This window comes from Brassica napus, chromosome A8 (genome assembly GCF_020379485.1).
Source record: "Brassica napus cultivar Da-Ae chromosome A8, Da-Ae, whole genome shotgun sequence".
NCBI lineage: Eukaryota > Viridiplantae > Streptophyta > Magnoliopsida > Brassicales > Brassicaceae > Brassica > Brassica napus.
In genome coordinates, this window is record NC_063441.1 from 7759343 (window position 1) to 7781628 (window position 22286).

Genomic DNA, 22286 nt, shown 5'->3' on the forward strand with positions numbered 1-22286 from the left:
GAGACAATCAATTGTTGGATTTCTGAAGGGAGATCTAGAAAAGTCGTCTCTGCCATTATAGCCAGATTGTGTTTTCAGCGTTGTGCAAATGATGTCCAAAATTCAGTAATTATAGTGAGCGGACGGAGGCAAGCGAAGGGTTGTCTATTTACGATGGTCACGCCCATATAAGTCATTATATCGAGGAGACGCATTGACCCTATACCGAGACAAACAAATTAATGGATTTTTTATTGACCCTTTAAAACATGATTTGACAGTGTTAGGTTTCAAATGTAGGTGGGACAATAAATTCTCGTATTAACCTCATACGTTTTCTCTACAAACCTGTCTATTAAATTTCTATAATCCCTCTCATACCTACCATAAAACAGACCACAAAAAAACTCCAACAAGTGACCCAAATAGTATGGAAGCTCACGTACTCCCAAATCTTCCCCAGGAAATTGTGTGCAAAATCATTGAGCTTGTCGGAGATGAATCATTTTACAATCTTGGCCCTTTTCTGCGGGCTGAAAAACGCGGTTACGCCCTCGCACACGAACCCTCAGTCTTGAAGAAGTGCGATGTTGGTGAAATGGAGGACGGGTTCGTCACATGTCAAATACGCCAAGGTTGTCAGTTCCGGGAGTTTCATCTCAAGTGTGTCAGTGCTGGCAACAGAAAGGCAATCTACTATGAAGGTCTCCTTACAGCACCGAGCATAGGACTTGAGGAGAGTATTAAAATATTGGAACCAAATGTCCCAATGCATGGATTCTCAACCCTAGCTGTCGACATATTCAATGTTTGTCTTAGCAACGACAAGGAAGCGAGCAAAGTGTTTCAGCTATTCGCAGCATATCACCATGACCTTCGATCGGATGATACTTGTGAAATGGGAGAATCCATAGAGAACCAATTGAAAGCCTTTGGAGCAGAAGACCTGAACTGCAACAAATATGGGGAATCTTTCAAGTTCCCGGATGATGGTGTTATCAAGACACCCAGGTGCGTGTATGGCCATGATTACGCAGACAACTTAGAAGGTGATTGCAAAAACTGCAGGCTATTTTGGACTTGCGTCAACATTGCAAACATCCTTTAAATATTATTGACAGGGAAATCTCTCTGGTTTTCTCCTATGTCATTTATGTTTTAACATCTGTCGTTTCCTCCCAAATGTAGTTCCTCGATCCCAATACTACATATAATTTCTGTTGGAACAATACCTTTGCAAATTTAAATAACTAATTCATAACTAATTCATAGGTTATAACACGTTTACAGCAGATGTTGAGATACCAAAATACAAGCTTGCAGGACAAATTAAACATCTCTTCACATATTTAGAAACCCGTTAATGATTTCTTCCTCTATTTCTGCATTTTTGCCCAAATCACTCTGGAGGTGCGAGATGGTCTTTTTCAATTCCATGATAGTCCGCTTTTGTTCAGAAATTTCGTCTCTAGCTTTAATCAGAGCTTGCTTTTGCCATCCGAAAGGTTCTTCCTCATCGATCCATTGGAAAAACCCACAATCAAGTGGACTCTACAAGATAAACAAAATCAAACCCCTTCGATAAATAACAACACAATACTACTATTCTACCTTCCAGCGTTCACACCCGTAGAACCTCCGGCCAGGATTTTTGTCCGTCCAAGATTTACATTTCTTCGCCGGCAACGCACAGAAACAACGCACATCGGTTTCATTACCCTTTCCCTTTCCCTTTTCCTTATAGCTCGATCTGCCACCGAATTCCATATCTCTTCCCAGTTGGAGAAAAATAATGAACACCAAAAAAGGACTGAAATCGAATTGGAGAAAAGAATTTTGGGAAGAAATGTAAATGGGTCGGGTTTAGGGTTTTGAATGGGCTGGATTTTTGGGCAACCCGGACCGAAATTTCAATTTAGTTTAATTTAAATTTTGAAATAAAATGCACAGTGACGAGCACTTTCTCCAACTTCGACCTAATAATATCTCCCTTTCTCCTTTCTCCAACTTCGACCTAATAACATCTCCCTTTCTCCTTTACCAGCAAAATTCCCTCGATGTCGACTTCCAGCAGCTCGGATGGTGCCTTGTATGTGGACATGCTTTACGCTGTGAACGACTCTAACCTTGGAATCCCGGATCATTGTCCTTGCGGAAGCGCAATTATCATTCAGATCTCTACAGAAGCGGCAGCCATTCCGAAGAAATACTTTGTATGCAAAGATTTTAAGGTGAGTTGTAAGCTTTTATGTAATTGTTGGCTTTGCTTCCAAAGATTTAAAGGTAAGTTGTAATCCTATTTCCAGAATGACGGGTTGCACAGAAAGCAAGAATGGACCGCCGCTATCAAAGACGAAACCCGACGTTTGAAGAAAACAGTTGACGACCACGAATCCAGGATACGTAGCTTAGGTCGTGTTGAATATCGGATCGATCGAATTGACGAAGATGCCCAAAAAAACGACGGTGAGAATGCAAACCTTGGTTATCAGATCCATGAGATGGAGAAAGTCTTGAAGAAAAACACTGAGGAGATTGCATTACTCAAGGAAATTATTGAGAAACTTTAATATAATATCTTGTTGCATCTATTTTGTAGTATCTATTCCGGCAGACATATGGTGTGCAACTTTTATATATGGTGTGCAAGTTTTATATTGATGTAATTGTATCCAACGTTTCAATTGACATAATAGTATCCTACGTTTCAATTGACATAATAGTATTCTCTTCAAAAGATTAGAAATATTTGTTGGTGTGCAACAATTTAACAACGGTGTACGTAGGATTGAGCAGTGTGCATGCAGATTACCACCATCCAACAAGTCTTAACGCCACGTTGCAAAGTTTGGATAACCGGTGGATGCCATGAAGTCGCGTAGAAAAATTCCAACCTCTTTTATCCAGAAGCACGGTTACACATGTCTTCGGCCTTCCTATTGTCGATGTCCCATAATGCCCAATGTCCCTCCAATAGAGGAGAACAAGGACAGCTGTAAAATATCGGTGCGACTGTTGATATAAAGACGTGCCTCCTTATGTGGAAGTAGTCGTTATGGTCCCAATTCCACAATCCAGCCGAGGATCTTACCAGCAGTCCGATCTTAGCGACGTAGTCTCTTGAAAATCCCCTGAAGTGGTCGCCATCATCATCCCATAATTTGCTTGTCATGGCGTAGGTATACGAGGCTCGCTCGAATCCAGCATCGGCTGCTCTCTTCGTCAAATCAAGACCCTCAACGTACATATTTCGCCTGTAAAAATACTCAACGCCCTTGATGTAAAGTGTACTTGGGTTTCCCTGGGCATAGCATCTTCTCAATAGGTAACGGAGCCTAAACCCGCCGAGCCTCCACGGGTATTTAAACAAATCGAACGAAGCATAAACGTCTTCATCGTCTGCCAACGAACGCATAGCCTTGCAAGTAGCGCGGAGTCTGAAAAGATCTTCGAAGGAGTTATGTGCCACGCGTTTAACGACTAACCCCTGGACCTCAGTCGGGAGGCTGAGTATAGGGAATTGTTTCATTTTTAGGAGATTTCTGTTTATATGTTACGACTAGAATGTGTCACCGCTTCCAAAAATTGAATAGGGTCAACCCTATTTATAATCGAGGTTTACATAACAAACACAGATGAAATGATGTGACTAGCAAAGGAGTATCATGGGGACGAAACGAAATGATGCAAGATAAAAATACTTAACCGTTTAACGGGTATGAGGACAATTAACCGTTTAACGGGTATGCCAATTGTTTACACCAACTTTCATTCTTCAATACCAGTTACATTGGGCCGAATGATGCGTCGGTCTTACAACAGAAAGAGTTCAGATACATTATTGTGGACTAAAACTGTATTTCCGTTTGACTTTCTTATTAAAGTCTATCCATGTATACCACATACTTTAAATAACTAAACGTGTACAACTTATTCTAAAGGGTGTACAATTCATTGTGTAGCTAAATTGCAGACACTATCTTTTTGTGTTTATATATTATATTTATTTCAGTATATGGTTAATGTTGATAGAGGTACGTTATGTAAGGATATAAGCGGCAGGTGTACGAGTTTATGATTGAAATCTATGCAGGTATACCCATCTCGGTAATATGGTTAATTATGATTGCTTTTAAAATTTATAGTTAATTATGATTGCTTTTAAAATCTATGCAGGTATACCCATCTCAGTAATATGTAATACATAATTTAGTTCATATTATCAAAGGTGTACATTTTTTTGTTGTTAAAGTGTAGAACATATTGTAGCACACATATAAATCTAATACATATAAATCTATTGCCATATTTCTGATCACTTGGATTCTCGACTTGACTCGGACTCGCTCCTGTGATGTTCCTCAAGATACTCCTTATAGTCTTCAAGATCAACCTTACTATCGGATTCCTCATCGCTCCCTCCGACCCCCTGCGGAACAGACCCGTCACTGTCGTTAAAAGCATCATTGTCATCCGCCTGGTCGGGATCTTCTTCCTCTCCGTCTAAGTTCTCAAGAAAATCTTCTCCAGTTCGGGCTTTCTTCTTCGGCCGGTTCCCCGATTTGTCAGATTCGGTTGTAGAGCCATCGGTATCACCCGACGTCTCACATTCTCCGCTTCGGGATTTCTCCTCCGACCGGTTCCCTGATTCATCAGATTCATCACCCTCTTCAACATCTAAAGCTGCCTGCATTATGTCGTCAATGGTTGAGAACACGTGAACCCCAAGCTCTGCCCGTATCTCCTCGCGTAACCTATCTCGATACATCATTACCAAGGTCTCCTGTTGGTGTATTTCAAGGAGTCCGAATTTTAGGAACAATGTATTGTATTCTCTAACTGTAAAATCTCCTTGCTTCATATTAAGGTTGTGTGTTCATAAACAACCGAACCATTCGTTCTATTTATATGTTTCTGCGAAATAAGTTAAACATAGTTAGGCACTGTTTCGTGTTATACAACTGTTGTATATTGGATCCCACATACATTACAAATCACCCACCGTAAATGACACAATTGTTCCCTCAGGGAGTGCCTAGGTTCTCTTTTATAACTTGGCTTGCTGTGAAGAATAGACTATCTACGGGGGATCATATGAGGACTTGGGGTCACACCCAGGGCTGTATCTTTTGCGGTGAAACGAATGAGACTCGGGACCACCTCTTTTTTGCTTGCCCTTACACGTTTACGGTTTGGATTGAAGTGGTAGGCACGCTGTTGGGAAGAGACCCGGACCCGGACTGGGAGAACACGCTGGATCACTTGACACACCACCGGTTTGATTTCCTTACCTCAATCCTCATACGGCTAGTGTTCCAAGTTACTATCTATATGGTTTGGAGGGAGAGGAATGATAGGAAGCATATGAAGAATCCGAGACAGGCCGGCCAATTGGAAAAGGTCATCGACAAGACTGTGAGGAACAGGATCACATCCACAAAGTACACTCAGAAGCCACGCTTGAGAGGCCTACTTCAGCTCTGGTTCACAGCCCACATGTAGATTCATAGCTCCGAATTAATTTTTTTTTTCTGATTCTTTTTAAACAAATATGTAAAAAAATTCCAAAGCTTGTTTCCCCTTTTTGTTGCTCACCAAAAATAGGTGTGAGAAAACATTACCACAATCTTGTGTAAATATTACATAAAAAAATATAATATATTTTTATTTGTTTTATAAATTAGATTCAATTAAGTAAACACATGTACAGTACACATACCATACCTTTTTTCCTTCTACTGTGTTTGATGTGTGTTCCTTTCTTCCCACACCTTTTTTTTTTGTCAACTTGTTCATTTCATTAGTCCAACAGGACAAATTGGATCGGTTTACAAACATAATTTAAGCCCATACAGAAATATGAGAAAGGCCCAACATCATACTTAAATAAAAGAAGCGATCCAGAAAAGCTTTGTCTTCCACGTATCTTTATCGAAGCTTCAGAACGCACAAAACAATAACACGTCTCTCACACGTGTCGTTCATGCATTGAACGGCAATCACTGCCGCCGAGAAGCTTCACCGCCGCAATTCTCTCTGTAACCGCTCCTCCATCTCTGTCTCTCCACCGCCGTAAAGGTTGAAAGCCTCACTGTAATGGACGTAGATGCCCCATTCACCGACTCCAAAGCTCCTAACTTTCGCCCAAGCCGTTTCGTTTGGTCAGAATTTCTATCCACCATCAGATGATAAAACTGGGAAGAACTCAGATGCTTCAAGAGGAGACCTTATCAGACCATCTTCACTATAAAAGATGCTGACTTTTCTAAATCTCCAACTAAACAACTGAGATTAATCCACTACCACATATTCCTTTCGTAAAGGGTACTTCACTCCAAGCCGATCTACTGGCCCCACCTCAAAGGAGGGTGAAGGTTGATTCCCATAAAAGGAGTTAGTGCGTATCTGAGAAGAAGAAGATAACCCAACGCTAAACAAAACGGGATATGAAATAGTTTGCGAAAGAGGAGAGTTTTATTTAAAACTGAACCCAAAAAATCAAAGAAAAGCGAACATCCATGAAGAACAGCTTTGATTTTGAGTTTGGAGACACAACAAAAATCGCCTATGCGAAACATCAAAATCGCCAAAGCGAAGACTGATCCGCTAATCGGAAAACATAATCGCCTAAGCGAACAAAACAAATCGATCTTTCGATCGAAGAGTTATTTTATATCAAAACATAAGGCATATCTCTTTTTCCCTGTGAAAGATATGTGTTTGTGAACAGGGAAAGAAAGAGAGAATTATCTCTCTCTACAGAAAAGAGAGAGAGAGCCTCGTTACATATTCCCCACACCTTTTATATTTATTTTTTATATACAATTTATCAACTCAAAATTATGTTGAATGGAAACACATATTTGGACCACTATGTGCGTATTGGTGATCCGCAGTTGACATTCATAGCCATCATAACAAAAAAAGTCAAGACATTAATATGTGAGGGCACGTGCCTCTCAGCTTTGCATGCTGAGATAGAATAATTAATTTTGGCAGCCTCATATATGAGAGGCAGAAAGATCACTTCAGTAAGGTTCGAGACGGACTGCTCAAACTTAGTGGACATGACTACAAACATGATGGACTGGCCAGCATTCACGACAGAGATCGTGGAGTTCCAGAGGTTACATGATGACTACGAAGATGTGAGATTGTCTCGTATTTTTCGAAGTCGGAATGACCGGGCAGACGCGTTAGCAAAAGATGCAAAGACCAGAGGCTATATTTTCTCCCTTATATATCAAACCCAGACAGATGGAGATGCTGTTCGGAAAATCGGCTCGCCTGTTCTCCACTTGATCTAGATGGGTAGACGACAAAAAAAAATATGTGGGCACCTGCCCCGCCATTTAAACAAGTAGATTCGAACCAATTATCGACGAAATTAACGGGCAATCTATATATAATACTAGCGAACATGTTTTTCTTTTCCGCTGATGTCGTCATTTTGTATAGGAAAAAATGGTTAGATCCGACAGATGAGTTTATCACAATTTTGTGATTTAATGGGCAATATTAATCTATATTATCTATATTATTAAAGTTGAAGTACACATTGAGATTGTTTGGTAATATGAATAGTAGTTAAAAATAGTACTGTTTGGAAACATGAATAGTAGTAAGTTAGAAAAAAAAATAATGGGCTTATGTTACTAAAAATTTGGAAGTCCATTACATTATATTAAAAAGTAATGGGTCTATATTACTTGATAATATATATATTAAAATCAAAATAATAATTTAAAATTGATTTATATCAAAAATTCATTCAAAAATAAACATATATTCAAAACTTGATTTTTACTAACATATTTTTCAATAACTATTATAAAAATATTTTCAATATATATAAGAAAAATATAATACAAAGCCCAATTTCAAACACCAACTTAAATTATGGTTTTATATTTCACATTAAATTTAATAATATAATTTATGTGATTATTTATATGATTGTACGTATAAAATATTATTAATTATAAGAAAACTGATTTGATGGTACGTATAAAATATGATTAATTATATGATAACACATATTTTGTAACCTATGATGACACATATAGGATATATATATAGGATATATATATATATAATAGTGATTAGGGGTGAGCGTTCGGGTTCGTTTTCGGGTCTTTTTGGGATTTCGTGTTCATTTCAGATCTTTGAGGATTTGGTTCGGATTTGGATAATCAATTTAAATAGGTTTGGTTTAAATATTTGGTAGAGAATTAATAATTATTTAAGTATTTTTGGAGTTTTGAGTATATTTTAACTATTTAAGATATTTACGTTTGATTATTTGTATATATTTTCAAGCATTTAAGCAAACTTAAAAGTATCATATATATTTTGGATGTTTTTATATATATAAAATCTAAAAATAATTAATATATATATGTATATAAATATATTTTGGATATCCAAAATACTTCAGTTCGGATCGGATTAGATTTCAGTTCTTCAAATACCAAAATTTTGAATAATTTGGATATTTAATCAATTTCGGTTCGGATTTAGTACTACTTATTCGGATTGAGATCGGTTCAATTTTTCGAATTCGAGTTTTTTGTCAAATCCTAAATAGTGACATAAAAATCAAATAGCATCATATTTTCTTTAAAAAAAATACACCCGCACGGGCGTGCGGGTCAAAACCTAGTTTGTTTTTATAAAATCTGACATCACCAAGACATCAACTATATTATTAAAGGACATGTCCTTTCGACGCATACCTTAACCTGTTTCTTTTAATTTCTAAGCGATGTACCCTTTAGTATGTTTTTAAAAATTTCTGAGCAACGCAATTTTCACATGTGCATCCCCTATATATTAAATGAGAATTCATTTTAGTGATTTCTGGTGACGTGTCGCTCATAAGTGAAGTTTCAAAAAATTGTTATAATTTGATTGGTTGATTATTTTTAATTTTTATTTATTTAAATTAGATCTAAAAATTTAAGGTAAGTCTAAAAGTATTTAACATTACTTGCCATATAATCTAAAGAATATTACAAATAATAATTTATGGCAACTAATTCTCGAAATTATAGAAAGATTAATAATGTTTTATTTATTACTTTTAATATTTATAAACTATAAAATATAATGAATGAATTTTTTATATAAGATAATTATAATAGTTTTATACTCTAGTTGATGAATTGTATTCGAATATAATTATATAATAACTATTTTAAATGTTACAAAATCCAAACATGTCTATTAATATGATTTTTAAATTATTTATCTTTGTTTATAGAATTAATTTATCAGAATTTTAAAATTATTTATATAATATTATAAATTATTTATAAAAATATAAATCCTACTATATATTGATTGAGAAGTCACATAAGTCATTTTTTATTACGTGTTGATCATAAATGAACTCTTCAAATTGTTATAATTTGATTGGCCGATGATTTTTAATTTTATTTATTATAATTATATCTAAAAGGAAAGGATAATTCAATTACCACTTTCCAAATAATCTACATAATATTAGAAATAATTATTTATGGTAACTAAATGTTGAAACTATGAAAGAGTAATAATGCGATCAATTTTTATATATATATTTATAAATTACATAAAATAATAAACAAAAATGTTTATTTGAATTGATATAATGATTTTATATTTGTATAGAAAGAATTATATTTGTATATAAAGTATCATAATAACTATTAATGTCTAATAATTCAATGCATGCTTTATAAATCATTTATAAAATTATAAATATATTTATAAAATTATTTATATTGGCTTATCAGATGTTTTAAATTATTATAAGAGGTTCTAAGCCATTTATAGAAGCTTATACATTAATTTATAAAATGTATTTTGAAAATTTACCTCTTATTACAATATTTTGAATTTTTTTCATTTTTAATGGTAAAATTCCTCAACTATGTTAACTTAGTGTAGAAACCCCTAAACTAAAGATTTACTGGTAGTAATGGTAATTATGATCTAAAGAGTTTAATTCATTAAATAAAGTTAGTTTATGGGCTTTTTTTTGTTAAATACTTAGTTTGGAGGTTTTTACCCAAAACAAACTTAGTTGAGGGGTTTATACATTAAAATTCCTTATTCATTCCTTATTATCTATTATTTAAATTCTTATAGTGGGATTTGTTTTATCAAAAACCAGTTGTAATCAACTGACGAGATATTTTCTTTTCTAATATCATGCATTTAATATTTAAATATATATATAGCAAGATTTGAGTTACCAAAATTATGTATATATTATAACCTGAATATCTTTAAAAATTTATTAGAAAATATTCTATCTCATAGCTGAATTAAATTTTATTAGAGGATATTTTATCTCATAGCTTCTCTTGAAAGCTAGGTCATTTAGAAACTTAAACTAATTTGCTATATAAATATCACACCACCCCATTAGTTTCACGCATCTATCTTTTAAGTTTTCATTTGTTTTTGATCGTTCTAATTTAAATTCTACTTTTGTGATCTTGCGCATGTGTATGATAATCAATAAGTAACTCATAGACGGGAACACCATTATTGGTAATTTTATGAGGAATTCGTCTTCTCCGTTTATTTTTGTTATCTTCCTCTCCATGTTGTATGTCATCAATATTTTTGCATCAGTAGTGATTCAACTAACAAAAAGAGACGACTCTGTTTATCCAGGAACTGATCATCCCTTTCGAAAAAGATAATTCTTTTTTTTTATAAAGTTAAATCACTTAGCAAGAATATAATATAAGATGTGTATGCTAATCAAGTGTAATTTATTTATTGTGTGTGATCCTCTTCAGGTACATCAGAGAGCCAAAGGTAATCTCAAAGCTTTTTAAAACTTTGAAACTCATTGACGTTGACCTATCAATTATATAATCTGTTATCTTTTGGGGATTATTTACATCTTTAAATATTTTTTGTTAGAATTAATTCTTTTCTGACTCAAGGCTTAGAGAAGGAAACCGTAAATCATCTATGCTATTACAATGAAACCAATGATAATAAATCTTAGGTAATTCAAATCTTTCTTTTATATTTCATGGCTGATTTTTTATTGGGGTTATGCGTGAAATATTTGTTTTTTTTCTCAATTATATTTTTCTGATGTTTTAAGATTAGTGTTAAATGTGATCGTTTGAAGCATAATACATTCTCATAACACACCTCCATGATAAACACTTCTATGTAAATTGTGTCAATTATATTAGTGATTTTGCATCTGAGTATTGTGATTGATGTTCCAAGAGAGAAAACGTATCATCTCAAACCGAGATTGTTGAGAAAGGTAATTGGTTTATAGATGCAATTGGATAATTGACATCTAAAGGATACATTTTATTAGATAGTACCAAGCAGTCCTTTTAAACCTTTTGAACTCTAACTTTTTGAACTAACAGAATAATCATGCTTAACCTATAAGCAGTTCAAAGAGTTATGTATCTAAAGGATACGCTTTATCAGATATAAATGATACGTTTTATTAGATAGTACCAAGCAGTCCTTTTAAACTCAAACAATGCCATGTTCTGAGTTGTACACATTGTATTGACTGTTTTTTTCCTTGCGGTGTGTATTCAAATAGCAGTAGTGAAGTACAGATATGAAGTAATATCAACCAAAATTAAGAAAAGTCTTTTAAAAGCAGAGATAATCACATGGGCCTCTCTTGAACATGGCAAACAACCAGCAGTTTTGTCAGACCCGAATTTCTTAAACAGGTTTTCTACTTTTTATTTTCTTATTATTTAGTTTCACCTGGTGAGAAGTTTGAATCACAGACTCTTGACATTTTAAAATTTATATTATTTGTTTGTGTAATGGTGCCGAGGTTTCAATGAGACCGGCTTATCATTATTACAAGAAAGTAAAGGACTATGACAAGCTTGAAGCTGAAGTGAAGAAGAATAGAAGGATGATAAGCTTGAAGGAGACACTGCTTTGAACAAGTTCTTCCGTGAGATATATTTGAATTCTGATGAGGATATGAGGAGTGCTAGAGCAAATCATTTGTGAGTATCTATCTATCTATATTCCTATTTAGTCTTTCTTCTCTCATGGAGATTACAATGTTTTTGGCATTTTGATTGACTTTTTTTTAGTTTTGCACAATCAACAGGGGGAATCTATTGGGACAGTTCTTTCAATTGATTGGAAGATGTTGGTGCTAAGAAAATCGAGAGCACTCTTCATGATAATCTGGCGCTCAAGACATAGGAAATATGATCTTATATGATGTGTGGGTTTTATCTTAATATAGACAGAACTCGAAGCCTTGGTCTTAAGGTCTGGTTTCTCTACTTTATGGACTTAAGGTACTTTGTATTTTCTATAACTCATATTGTTTATACGAAACACTGAAATTTTTAATCTAAACGTTCTAATGTATTCTTTGTTCATATGAACATAGTATAAATATCAATATGTAACATCGAATCTTTCATATTAACCACATACATGTAACATAAGTATTATATAGTTGTAAATATGTAATTATCAATTTAATATTAATGTTAATGCCCGCACATTCGTGCGGACGGTCCACCTAGTTTTAATTTAAAAGCAATGCATCTTTTCACACATTTCTTTAATTTCTAAGTGAAATACCTTTTAGTATATCCTAAAATTTCTGGAGAAAGAGTGTTTCACAATAATATAAATGTGTGATCTCTTAAAACTCAATGTAATTTTAATATGAAAAGACATATTTTGTAAAAAAAAATATCTTTATGATCTTTTAAAACTAATGCAATGTTTGAGATGAAATTTGTATTTCCATGTTTATTGAGATTCTTATTATTAATAAAAGATACATCTCTTAAAAACTGATGCAATGTTTAGGATAAAAAGTTGCATCTTTTTAAATTTTTGAGATTTTACTATTAATAGAAAACACATCTTAATCCCCTATATATTAATTGAGGAACATTTGAAAAGATGTAACCTCAATTTTGTAATAATTAAAAAAGACACATTACTTATGTGTCAATTAATTAGGTAGTTAATTAGTCATACATGTCAGCCTCACATTGAAATTGAAAAACATGTTGGTCCAATTCAATTCTTATATCTCACTAGAAACATTTAATACCAACTATATGATATTAACTAAAGCAAGGTGGCTATTTATTATATATTATTTCCTTAAATAAAACCTACGGAATTACCTAATATGATTATGATATATATAGTAATTAATGATTTTAAATAATGAAGATTTACTAATAATCTGTATATTTTTTATCATTTTTGTTTAATTATTTACTATTAAAATAAATTACACAATTACATTAATCATATATTAAAAATTTAGATTTTTTTGTATATATTGTATTTTTAATTTTTCAAAACGACTAAAAATTTTGTGATCAATGTTTAAATTTTTTTCTATAATAAGATAAAATGATAATAAAATTATATAAATAAATAATTTTATTTTAATAGGTGTTTATGTTACTATATATGTTAATATATATATATATATATATATATATATACTTCATATCGTTTAATTTTAAGTATATATCATATACGATAGATAATATTGATTGTTTTGATTTATTTATTCTAAAATGATTGCGAATAAACAAGAGCAGTCATTTGATTTATATGTGAAAGCCAATTTATTACATAATAGTAACTGTTTTCTTTGTTATTTAATATATAATTATTATTTTATTATTTCATAATATGCAGAAAAATATAAAATAATTATTTATTCTACACAAAAGGCGCATATCTTAAACTAAGTATGTATCTCTTTAATAGTTTTGAATCTTAAACATTTTCTAAATCTAAGGCCAAAATAAAAGAAAGAAATGAGAATAAACTCAAAAATCAATTTTTATATCGAGCAATAACCAAAATGACACAAAATAGAGAAAAAAAATCGAAGATAGATAGGAATGACACGTGAACGTAAACTTCTCATAACCATAATTAACTTTTAAATTTTTAAATCATAATATAAAACCGAGCTGACATAGTTTCCTTGTAAATTTTTTCTCTTTTACTTGTATTATGTCACTGTAACCTTTTAGCTTATGGAGTTAATGATTGACATTATTGTGTAGGGATTAACCATTTTCACAATACACCTGATCGGGAATGGTTTGAGACTGATGCTGTCTTGCGTGTCAGCTTAGGGAACTTCGTTTTTTTTCTCGATTTTATAGGTTATGATGATTGGTGTGAAGACTCAGAAAGACCCTCGTGATGGCATACACCACGGTGGTTGGATGATGAAAGTCATCTGAAGAACTGATTTTGGGTCTTGCTTAGAGTTATATAATTTGGTTGTAAGGTCTTTCGAGTCCCTCCAAGCTTGAAGCCCCTTTAGTCTTTCCTCAAATGCAGCCATCACAGTTGGCCCGTGCTTGCTTCTTAGTTCCTGCAATCTACTTTCGTTTAAATCTTGGTAACCCATGCAAGCCGTGAAAACTAGCTGGCTGCTATCAAACGTTGAGCCAGTCATTGATTGAAGCAAAGTAATCGCATCTCCAGTGTAGGACCTGTGTTTACTGGGTTTGTTTAGTAAGTCCATAAGACTTAATCACATTATATATCAATATGGACACTGACTGAGGTTTAACCGAGTACCATAAAACTCCAAGTGCTGTTCTGAAAAGCATTACACGGTTTCCTTCAAACAGAAGCACATCCCACACTCTGAGAACTGTTATAGCAAAAAGAAACGTTAGAAAAAAATAAAGAACTGATCAATAAAAAATCTGGCAAGATCAAGTTTGGAACCTGACCACTTTCCCATGGAAGCATATTGATGAAGTTGGAAAGAAACCATGGCGCTGTAACACAAGAGTTTATAAAGAAATTTATTAGTTTTTATAAGACAATTTATAGATTATATATAACGGTTTATAAATCTTTTATTAAGAAATTTATAAGATTTTATAAAACAATTTAAAGATTATATATAGGGATTTATAAAACCATTTATTAGGTTCATAAATCTATTTATAATTGGTTATCAAAACAATTTATAAGGCTTTCTAAATATCTTTTAAAGTATAATTCATTTATAAGACTTTATAAGATCAGTCTATAAGGATATGTATAACAAACTTGAACTTAGTTTTCTATAAGGCTATATAAAGATTATAAATAATTTATAAATGTTTATGAATCATTTATGAAGATTTATAAATCATTTATAGATGATTTTTAACTTATTTATAAGGGTTTATAAATCATTTATAAAAATATATTTATAAACTGATTTATAATGGCTTATAAGTTGGTGTTTCTAAAACCTCTCAGAAAGACTATGCACACAAAAAAGCTTTGCAAAACATATACGTTTGTATCATCCCATGTGAGAAAAATTCTGTGAAAATCTCAATGCACGTTTCCATGTATTTAAACACAATCATCTGTACGACCATAAGATAAATTAACTATAACTTCGTTATCATTATTTTGTTCTAAAAAGATAACACATAAGCACTTTCTAGTTTCTTTGGCATTAGTGCAAGCCAATCTGAGCACACGACAAAAATTTATAAAATTTATAAATCAGTTTATGGACACTTACAAATCGATTTAAAACCATTATAAATCAATTCATAAACGCTTATAAATAAGTACATATAACTTTTATAAATTAGTTCATAAGCCTTATAAACCGGTTCACAAACCCTAATAAACATTCATAAACCTTTATACTCATTTATGATTTATAAGCCTTTCTAAATATTTATAACTAATTTATAAACTTTTATAAAATTATTTATAAATTATTATAACTGAATTCTAAGCTCTTATAAATGATTTATAAATATGTATAAACCCTTATCAAATAATTTATAAACTCTCATAACTAATTTATAAACTCTCATAACTAATTTATAAACTCTTATAAATTAATTATAAACATTTATCAACTCTTATAATATTATTTTTAAACGCTTATAAAATTATCAATGAGCACTTGTAAATGATTTATAAGACTTACTAGATCATTATAAATTTTCTTAAAGGCTTATAAATTATTTATAAGACTCATTTTAAATATTTATAATTGATTTATAAATCATTACAAAATGATGTATAAACATTTATAGCTGAGTATTAAAATATTTTAAATGATTTAAAACTCTTATAAATAATTTCTAAGTCTGTATAAATAATTTATAAGCATTTATAAATATTTATAGCTAATTTATAAATCTTTATAAAAAAAGTTATAAACCCTTACAAATTGATTTATGAATCCTGAGAAATGATTTATAAACCTTTATAAATCATTTTATGGTTTCTTTTGAATTTAAATTACCCAAATCCCTCACATATGTGCAATTCCCAGCTATTCTGTACTTGAAAACAAAAAATTCTAGTTCTACTTTCAAGTAAATGGATGCTCGTTATTATATCTCTGATAATCAAAATGATTTGTTCATAACCTAAAAATATATTAGATTACGCACCAAAAAACTATTTCATAAAGAAGCATATGAATACAATAACTACTAAATATTCCAAGGCCACATGTTCCAGTGCATAACCAAAAGTTCGGTTTCATCTGCAAGCTTAGTCGTTTTCTCCTACTCTTCCACTGCTGCTTTGGCAATGTTTATTTTATTCTCCGCCTCTACAACTTTACATGCACCGGTTATTGCTGCTTCGTCGATCATCTCTTGAGAAACCAAAGGGGGTTGATTAATGTATGAATGCCGGGGTTTTGTGTTTGTCTCCTTTGGTTTTGGGGTTGGGGCAGGTGTTGTTCTATTTGTTGTTTCTGATCCATCTGGTAGCTTGTAGAAGTTCAGTAACTGTTAAACAAGATATATTTTAGAAGATGTAGACAAGGCATGAAAGAAACAAGAAGTCTTAAAAGAAACATGTGACAGAGAAGAAAGAGAGGAGGCGTGCTTCAAAGACTTACAGGTTTTGAGTTGCTAACCTTTGGAAGTTTTCCCTGAGCTGCAAGCCTCCTCAGTCTTGAGCTAAGGACTCTTCTAAAAGTTGGCGGCACTTCATGACTTGGCTGCTCTTTCCACAAATAAACCACAAGCTCCGTTAGGAAAGGTTGTAGCAACCAACTTAAAAGTAGAATCAAGAGAACTATAACAATGTGAAAATAACATAACTAGCTCTCCCTTATATGTAGATGATTAAGTCTCTACCAAACTGTTTATCAGTTTATGAGGTTCTGACTTCTGATCAATGCAAAAAAGAAGCGCAAAGAGAAACTTGTCTCTACCTCGATGAAGCTGAAGATGGAACCGACATCAGATCCATTTGGATCCGCTAACTCAGAGATAGCTTCAAATATCATTGCATCATACCTGAAAATAGCAACTCATTCAGAAGATTAGCAATGCATGAATTAATCTATTTTAGGATTGATAGGGTATATCATCTGAGGACAAACCTGAGAGCGTTCTTGTTATCCACAACAAAGTTATCAATGCTAAAGTCAGAAGAAGCACTGTGTGGAAGGGAAGTAGCTGGCGAAGAAGAAGAAGAGTTAGCATAAGGAGGTGGAGTAGCGGTAGCAGCAGTAGGTGAAACATAAGCCAAAGTAAAGAACATCTTGAAACTGCTTTGTAACCTGGAAGACCATTGACAAACAATTCAAATAACCTGATCTCACAGTAAGAACATCTTGAAACTGCTTTGTAGCTCCCATAAGTTTTGTTTTCAAGTCATCACAAAATGTTTAAAATGTTTATAATGATTTATAAGAATTTATAAAAGGGTTTACAAAATCACTTACAGGTGTTTATAAATTTTATATATAATTTATAAGGGTTTATAAAGGGTTTAAATAAGTTTATAAAAAGTTTATATAAGATTTGTAAGGGTTTATAAAAGGTATTAATGGGTTTTGAAGAGTTTATATAGGGTTTATAAAAAATTATAAAGGTTTATAAAACCATATAAATATTTATATAACTATTTCTAATGGTTTATAAAACCATTTATGAACCATTAATAAATTTTATAAGAGCTTATAAAGGTTCCCAATGTGCTTTGATAGTAGTCCCACAAGTATATCCATGTTTGTTATAAACTGCAATTGCGACCATGAACGTGAGATATGTACTGAAACTAAATTTTTCTTCACGTCAAGTTTGAAATTCCTAGCCAAATGCTCAAGTGAGAAGCATAGGGATGAACTTATAAGCACATCATGAACATATCTCAGTTGAAATTAGATTTCCAGAATACAATGTGCACAGAGGGAGTAACAAACCTCTTCGGCACGAATCAGGACATCACTGGCAGGCATCAACCCAGAAGAAGGCACACGAGGCTGCTGGATCATTGCTGCAACATATCGTTCCAAACATTTGAGAATCTCTTATTATCAAGAGTGAGCAATCCAGTCATCCAGAATACACTCGCATATACCTTTAGAATGTGGCATCATGAACCGTTTACCCTTTGTGCCCACTGAAAGTAACAGACATGCGTGACCTATGGCTGCTCCCATACACACTGTATGCACCTGCACAAGTAAGAACCATCAACCAGCTTACACAAAAACACTTCGGAGACAAAATAAACTGTTCAAGTCTGTTTACTTATATGCTTGCATTTCACGAGCAGTTTAAAGATTAAAGTTACCTCATTTTTAAGTTGCATCAAAGAGTCATAGATCGCAAAACCTTCTGATTCCATTCCAACCTGCTCAGTCAACCTCATTCACCAATATTACAAATACTGAGAAAAAAGATCTTAAATCATTCACAAAGAGTTCAAAAACTAACAGTCTCGCCATCGTCACGAGTAGTCCCAGTGGAGTTGATGTAAATGTATACAGGCTCCTTGGGATCCAGCCACTGAAGCTACATTAGCTCTGCCACAACCATCTCAGTAACCACCAGCACCAGCTGAATAAAACACACAAAAATTTCAATCAGCACCACAACACCAGTTTAAGTCTACGCAGTCCAAAGAATCAATTACAGACATTCCAATGTAAACAATTCTCCCGTCAAGAAGCATAGATGGTAAGTCTGGTGGAGGAGTTCTTGGCATGTGCTAGTTATACGCCATTGATCTTTCAACCTAATTTCAAACCAACAGATATGATGAAACAATGAATCAATTGATGTGTCAACTATAAAACTCAATAAATCATAGTTTTGCTCAAGTCAATTTTGAATACATCACCGTTAAACTTCCAAACTCAAGAACATAACGAAGTTAAGGCTTAATACTTGACGATCCTTTAAATAGCCAAGGAATCCATCATCTAGGGATTGGAATTGGAAGGGATGAGTTCACCTGAGCAGGCGAAGACATGAGCTGAGGCGAATCGAAGATGTCAATATACGGCGGCGGACTCGTAAGAGGAGGTGTTTGATCACCAAAGGCTTAAGCTGCTCGACACGTTACGAGCTGCCGGAGCCATCGGATCTTCACCAGACGAGCATGACGATGCAGCCGATGAGAACAACTATGGAGGTGGATATAACAATGGCGAATTGACGATTCTCGATGAGCATCGAGCTCAATTCGGCGGCGACGGACTCATAAGAGGAGGCGTTGGCCAGGTTGGAGACGATGATGGGTTCTCCATTTCTTTTAATTAGTTAGGGTACAATAATCTTTTACCTATTAAAATTTTAATGGTAAAATTGAAAAGTGTAAAGTTGAAAAGTGGTATTAGGAAAGTGGTATTAGTGGCAATTCTCCTATATAAAATCTTAAAATTATCTAAATATTCATAAAATCAATTACTGGGTAATTTAATCTATTCTATTAAATTAGAGTCTTACTTTTTATCTACTTAAAAATAATGTTGTTATTCAAGTTTTGAACCTATTAGACATAAATATAACATCCTTTAAAATTCAGTTATACAATATACATCATGTTTGTTTTCGTGTGAATATTTTGTTGCAAGGATTTAGGAAGTTAGGTTTGTTATAGTTTAATAAGAGAATACTAATGGAGACATTTTTATACGTATATACATTTTAAGGAAAGCTAATATAAATAAAAGGTTTGATATGCATGTATTAATGTAGTATATCTATGATATCGAAATTTTCCATAGCTACATATTATGCTCCTATTATTTATTTTGGTCTGTTCGTAACATTTGCGTATGGTTTTCTAAATCATATATGATGCAACTATACCAGTGCTAAATATGATATATGAAATTCATTCAATCGTTCATATAGAAAAACATGGAATCCTTAATATATATTTTTAGAAACTCATTCGGTTCAAATTATCAATATTTAGATATATATATATATATATATTATGTATTCATGAAAAGTTTTTGAGCATTTCTAATTTATTTAAAACTAAATAAAATTTTAGTATGTTGTTACATTTTTAAATAAAAATACAAAAACAAGTGGTTAATATATGATTATTAAAATTTCATCAAAACAAATTTTACAAAATATAAATATAAAATAATAGTAACTGGTATAAAAATATATTTTATAATTTAAATAAAGATATATCCGCGGGTTCAAATTCTAGTTACTCATTAAAATCGAGTTCTAGAATTAAATCTATAAACCATTAGCATCCATGAATTGTAGTTTTGAATCTCTTGATTGATAAATCCCTAGGTCTAGCTATTTCTCTTAATTGTTTACAACTTCAATCGACCAATCGAACAACTATTTTATTCACCTTGCTTTCATTGATTTACTGTTTTATCAATTGTTCGCCTAGTTTAATTTTGATTTCTATAGTCTATTGTGTGCCCTAACTTTCTGTGGATTTGATTCCTAAGTACTACAATTGAACTTCTTATTTGAGAGAGAGTAAAATCACTCTTTTAGAGTAATTTGAGTGATATCAATAGTGTATTTTGGCTGTCTATATATATATATATATATATGAGACATTGTAAAAAATATTTGACATGGCAAATATCTTCTAAAACCTGATTTTCTTTTCCTGATGAAGTCGTCATTATTAATAGCAAGCATGCTTTTGTGTTTTTAAGGTCATCATTTGTTTATAAGAAAAAAAAATCTTAATCCAACGATTTAGTTTATCACAATTTTAAATCTGACAGATAAGCGCTTTTTTTTTTCTTTTACATCATTAAAATGTTTTAGTAAAGAGCTCGTCTTTCTCCAATGCACCGTTTTAACTGCAACTTTTAGGGCCTGATCAGTAAAAGCTGTAGTTTTATTTTTTTGCTGTAGAATTAAAGTTGTACATTTTTTGTTGTAGCTGTAAGAAAGTTGTAGTTTTTCTTATAAAGCATGATTGATATAAATTAGCTATATATTAATATTATATACATATATTAAACAATATATAGACATATATGAATAAAAGTTTATAATAATTTTTACTTTGATGAATAAATAACAAATAATAATTCTAAAATTTCCGTAAAGTAGATTAAACATCCTTTAAAAAAATAAAAAATAAAAAATAAGTTTTTGCATAACAGAAAATTAATAAAATGTATACGAGGTTTTGTATTTTAACCATCTCTTTAATTTTTTTTGTTGGTTTTGGTTGGCAAAAGACCTTTTTGTCAGGATTGTTATTCTTGTTATATACTACGATATGTGTGTGTTTACGAGGGTAAAAACATTGTTACTAGGATTTTTGTTATTTATCATATTCTTTAATAAATGCTAAATGAAAATATTACATCTTTTTCTAAAGCCCATAAAACTAGGCTATAGATATTTGGCTTTATAAATCAATTCTACAGACGTTTTTCTCCAAAGCTGCTTTGAACAGATTTTTGTAAATAAAGTTAGATTGCTTTATAAATACAGCTGTAGATTTAATTAGTGTCGTAGAGAGCACTCACAGCAAAACCATTCACCCTCTTAATTTCTGAGCAATACACTTTTTCACATGCTTTTTCAATTTCTGAATGATTCACTCTTTTAATTAATACATTGAAGTGTTTAACTAAATCATATGGTTACGTTTATTTTGGTTATGCAATCTAACTTATGAATTTATTAGATTGATAAAATTATGTGTGTATCAAACTACTAATGCAAAAAGGTGTATTTATGTTTCTTTTGTGAGCCAACACTTCTCTAAATACACATCCTTTTGGAAATTACATCTTCTTTTAGATATGAATATATGCATTTATTAGTAAGAGAAAGAGTGGCAAGAGTCAGTAGAAAAAATATCATTTTGGAATACACCATATTATGTCGTCACTAAGTTACAAAGCCAATAAATTTATGAATTTTGTACTAAAACATCATCACAATACTAAAAGCACAATATACTCAATAGTGAGGCTGCCACGTTCTCAAAAAAAAACCAGCCAATGAGAAGCATTTAAATAGACACATAAGACAGGTCTTCGATTTTTTTAATAATGGGGG

At 32.2% G+C, this 22286-nt stretch overlaps 4 protein-coding genes across 5 annotated transcripts; 1 reads left to right on the forward strand and 3 right to left on the reverse strand.

The window, feature by feature from the left end:
• Positions 1-1320: 1320 nt before the first annotated feature.
• On the reverse strand, positions 1321-1746 carry LOC125576902. Its single transcript, XM_048737423.1, has 2 exons — positions 1591-1746; positions 1321-1530 (listed from the first exon to the last, which is right to left on the reverse strand). Exons 1-2 carry the CDS (start codon positions 1744-1746, stop codon positions 1321-1323), a joined length of 366 nt encoding a protein of 121 aa, XP_048593380.1.
• A 3240-nt stretch (positions 1747-4986) lies between these two features.
• LOC106418817 lies at positions 4987-5481 on the forward strand. Its single transcript, XM_013859569.2, has one exon. It carries the CDS (start codon positions 4987-4989, stop codon positions 5479-5481), a length of 495 nt encoding a protein of 164 aa, XP_013715023.2.
• A 10674-nt stretch (positions 5482-16155) lies between these two features.
• On the reverse strand, positions 16156-19664 carry LOC106418871 (telomere repeat-binding factor 4-like). 2 transcript variants are annotated; one of them, XM_048738547.1, is made up of 10 exons: positions 19225-19664; positions 18908-19005; positions 18705-18827; positions 18562-18621; positions 18346-18442; positions 18188-18261; positions 17363-17542; positions 17192-17276; positions 16892-16975; positions 16156-16760 (listed from the first exon to the last, which is right to left on the reverse strand). In XM_048738547.1, exons 7-10 carry the CDS (start codon positions 17521-17523, stop codon positions 16533-16535), a joined length of 558 nt encoding a protein of 185 aa, XP_048594504.1. In that variant the 5' UTR covers positions 17524-17542; positions 18188-18261; positions 18346-18442; positions 18562-18621; positions 18705-18827; positions 18908-19005; positions 19225-19664; the 3' UTR covers positions 16156-16532. The 2 variants fall into 2 exon arrangements, with proteins under 2 accessions (XP_048594504.1, XP_013715067.1); XM_013859613.3 differs by having other exon boundaries at positions 16874-16975; positions 19225-19648.
• On the reverse strand, positions 18087-18975 carry LOC111199918 (ATP-dependent Clp protease proteolytic subunit-related protein 3, chloroplastic-like). Its single transcript, XM_022690544.1, has 7 exons — positions 18904-18975; positions 18825-18827; positions 18705-18782; positions 18562-18621; positions 18346-18442; positions 18188-18261; positions 18087-18110 (listed from the first exon to the last, which is right to left on the reverse strand). The coding sequence occupies exons 1-7, from the start codon at positions 18973-18975 to the stop codon at positions 18087-18089; spliced, it is 408 nt and encodes a 135-aa protein (XP_022546265.1).
• Positions 19665-22286: the final 2622 nt, after the last annotated feature.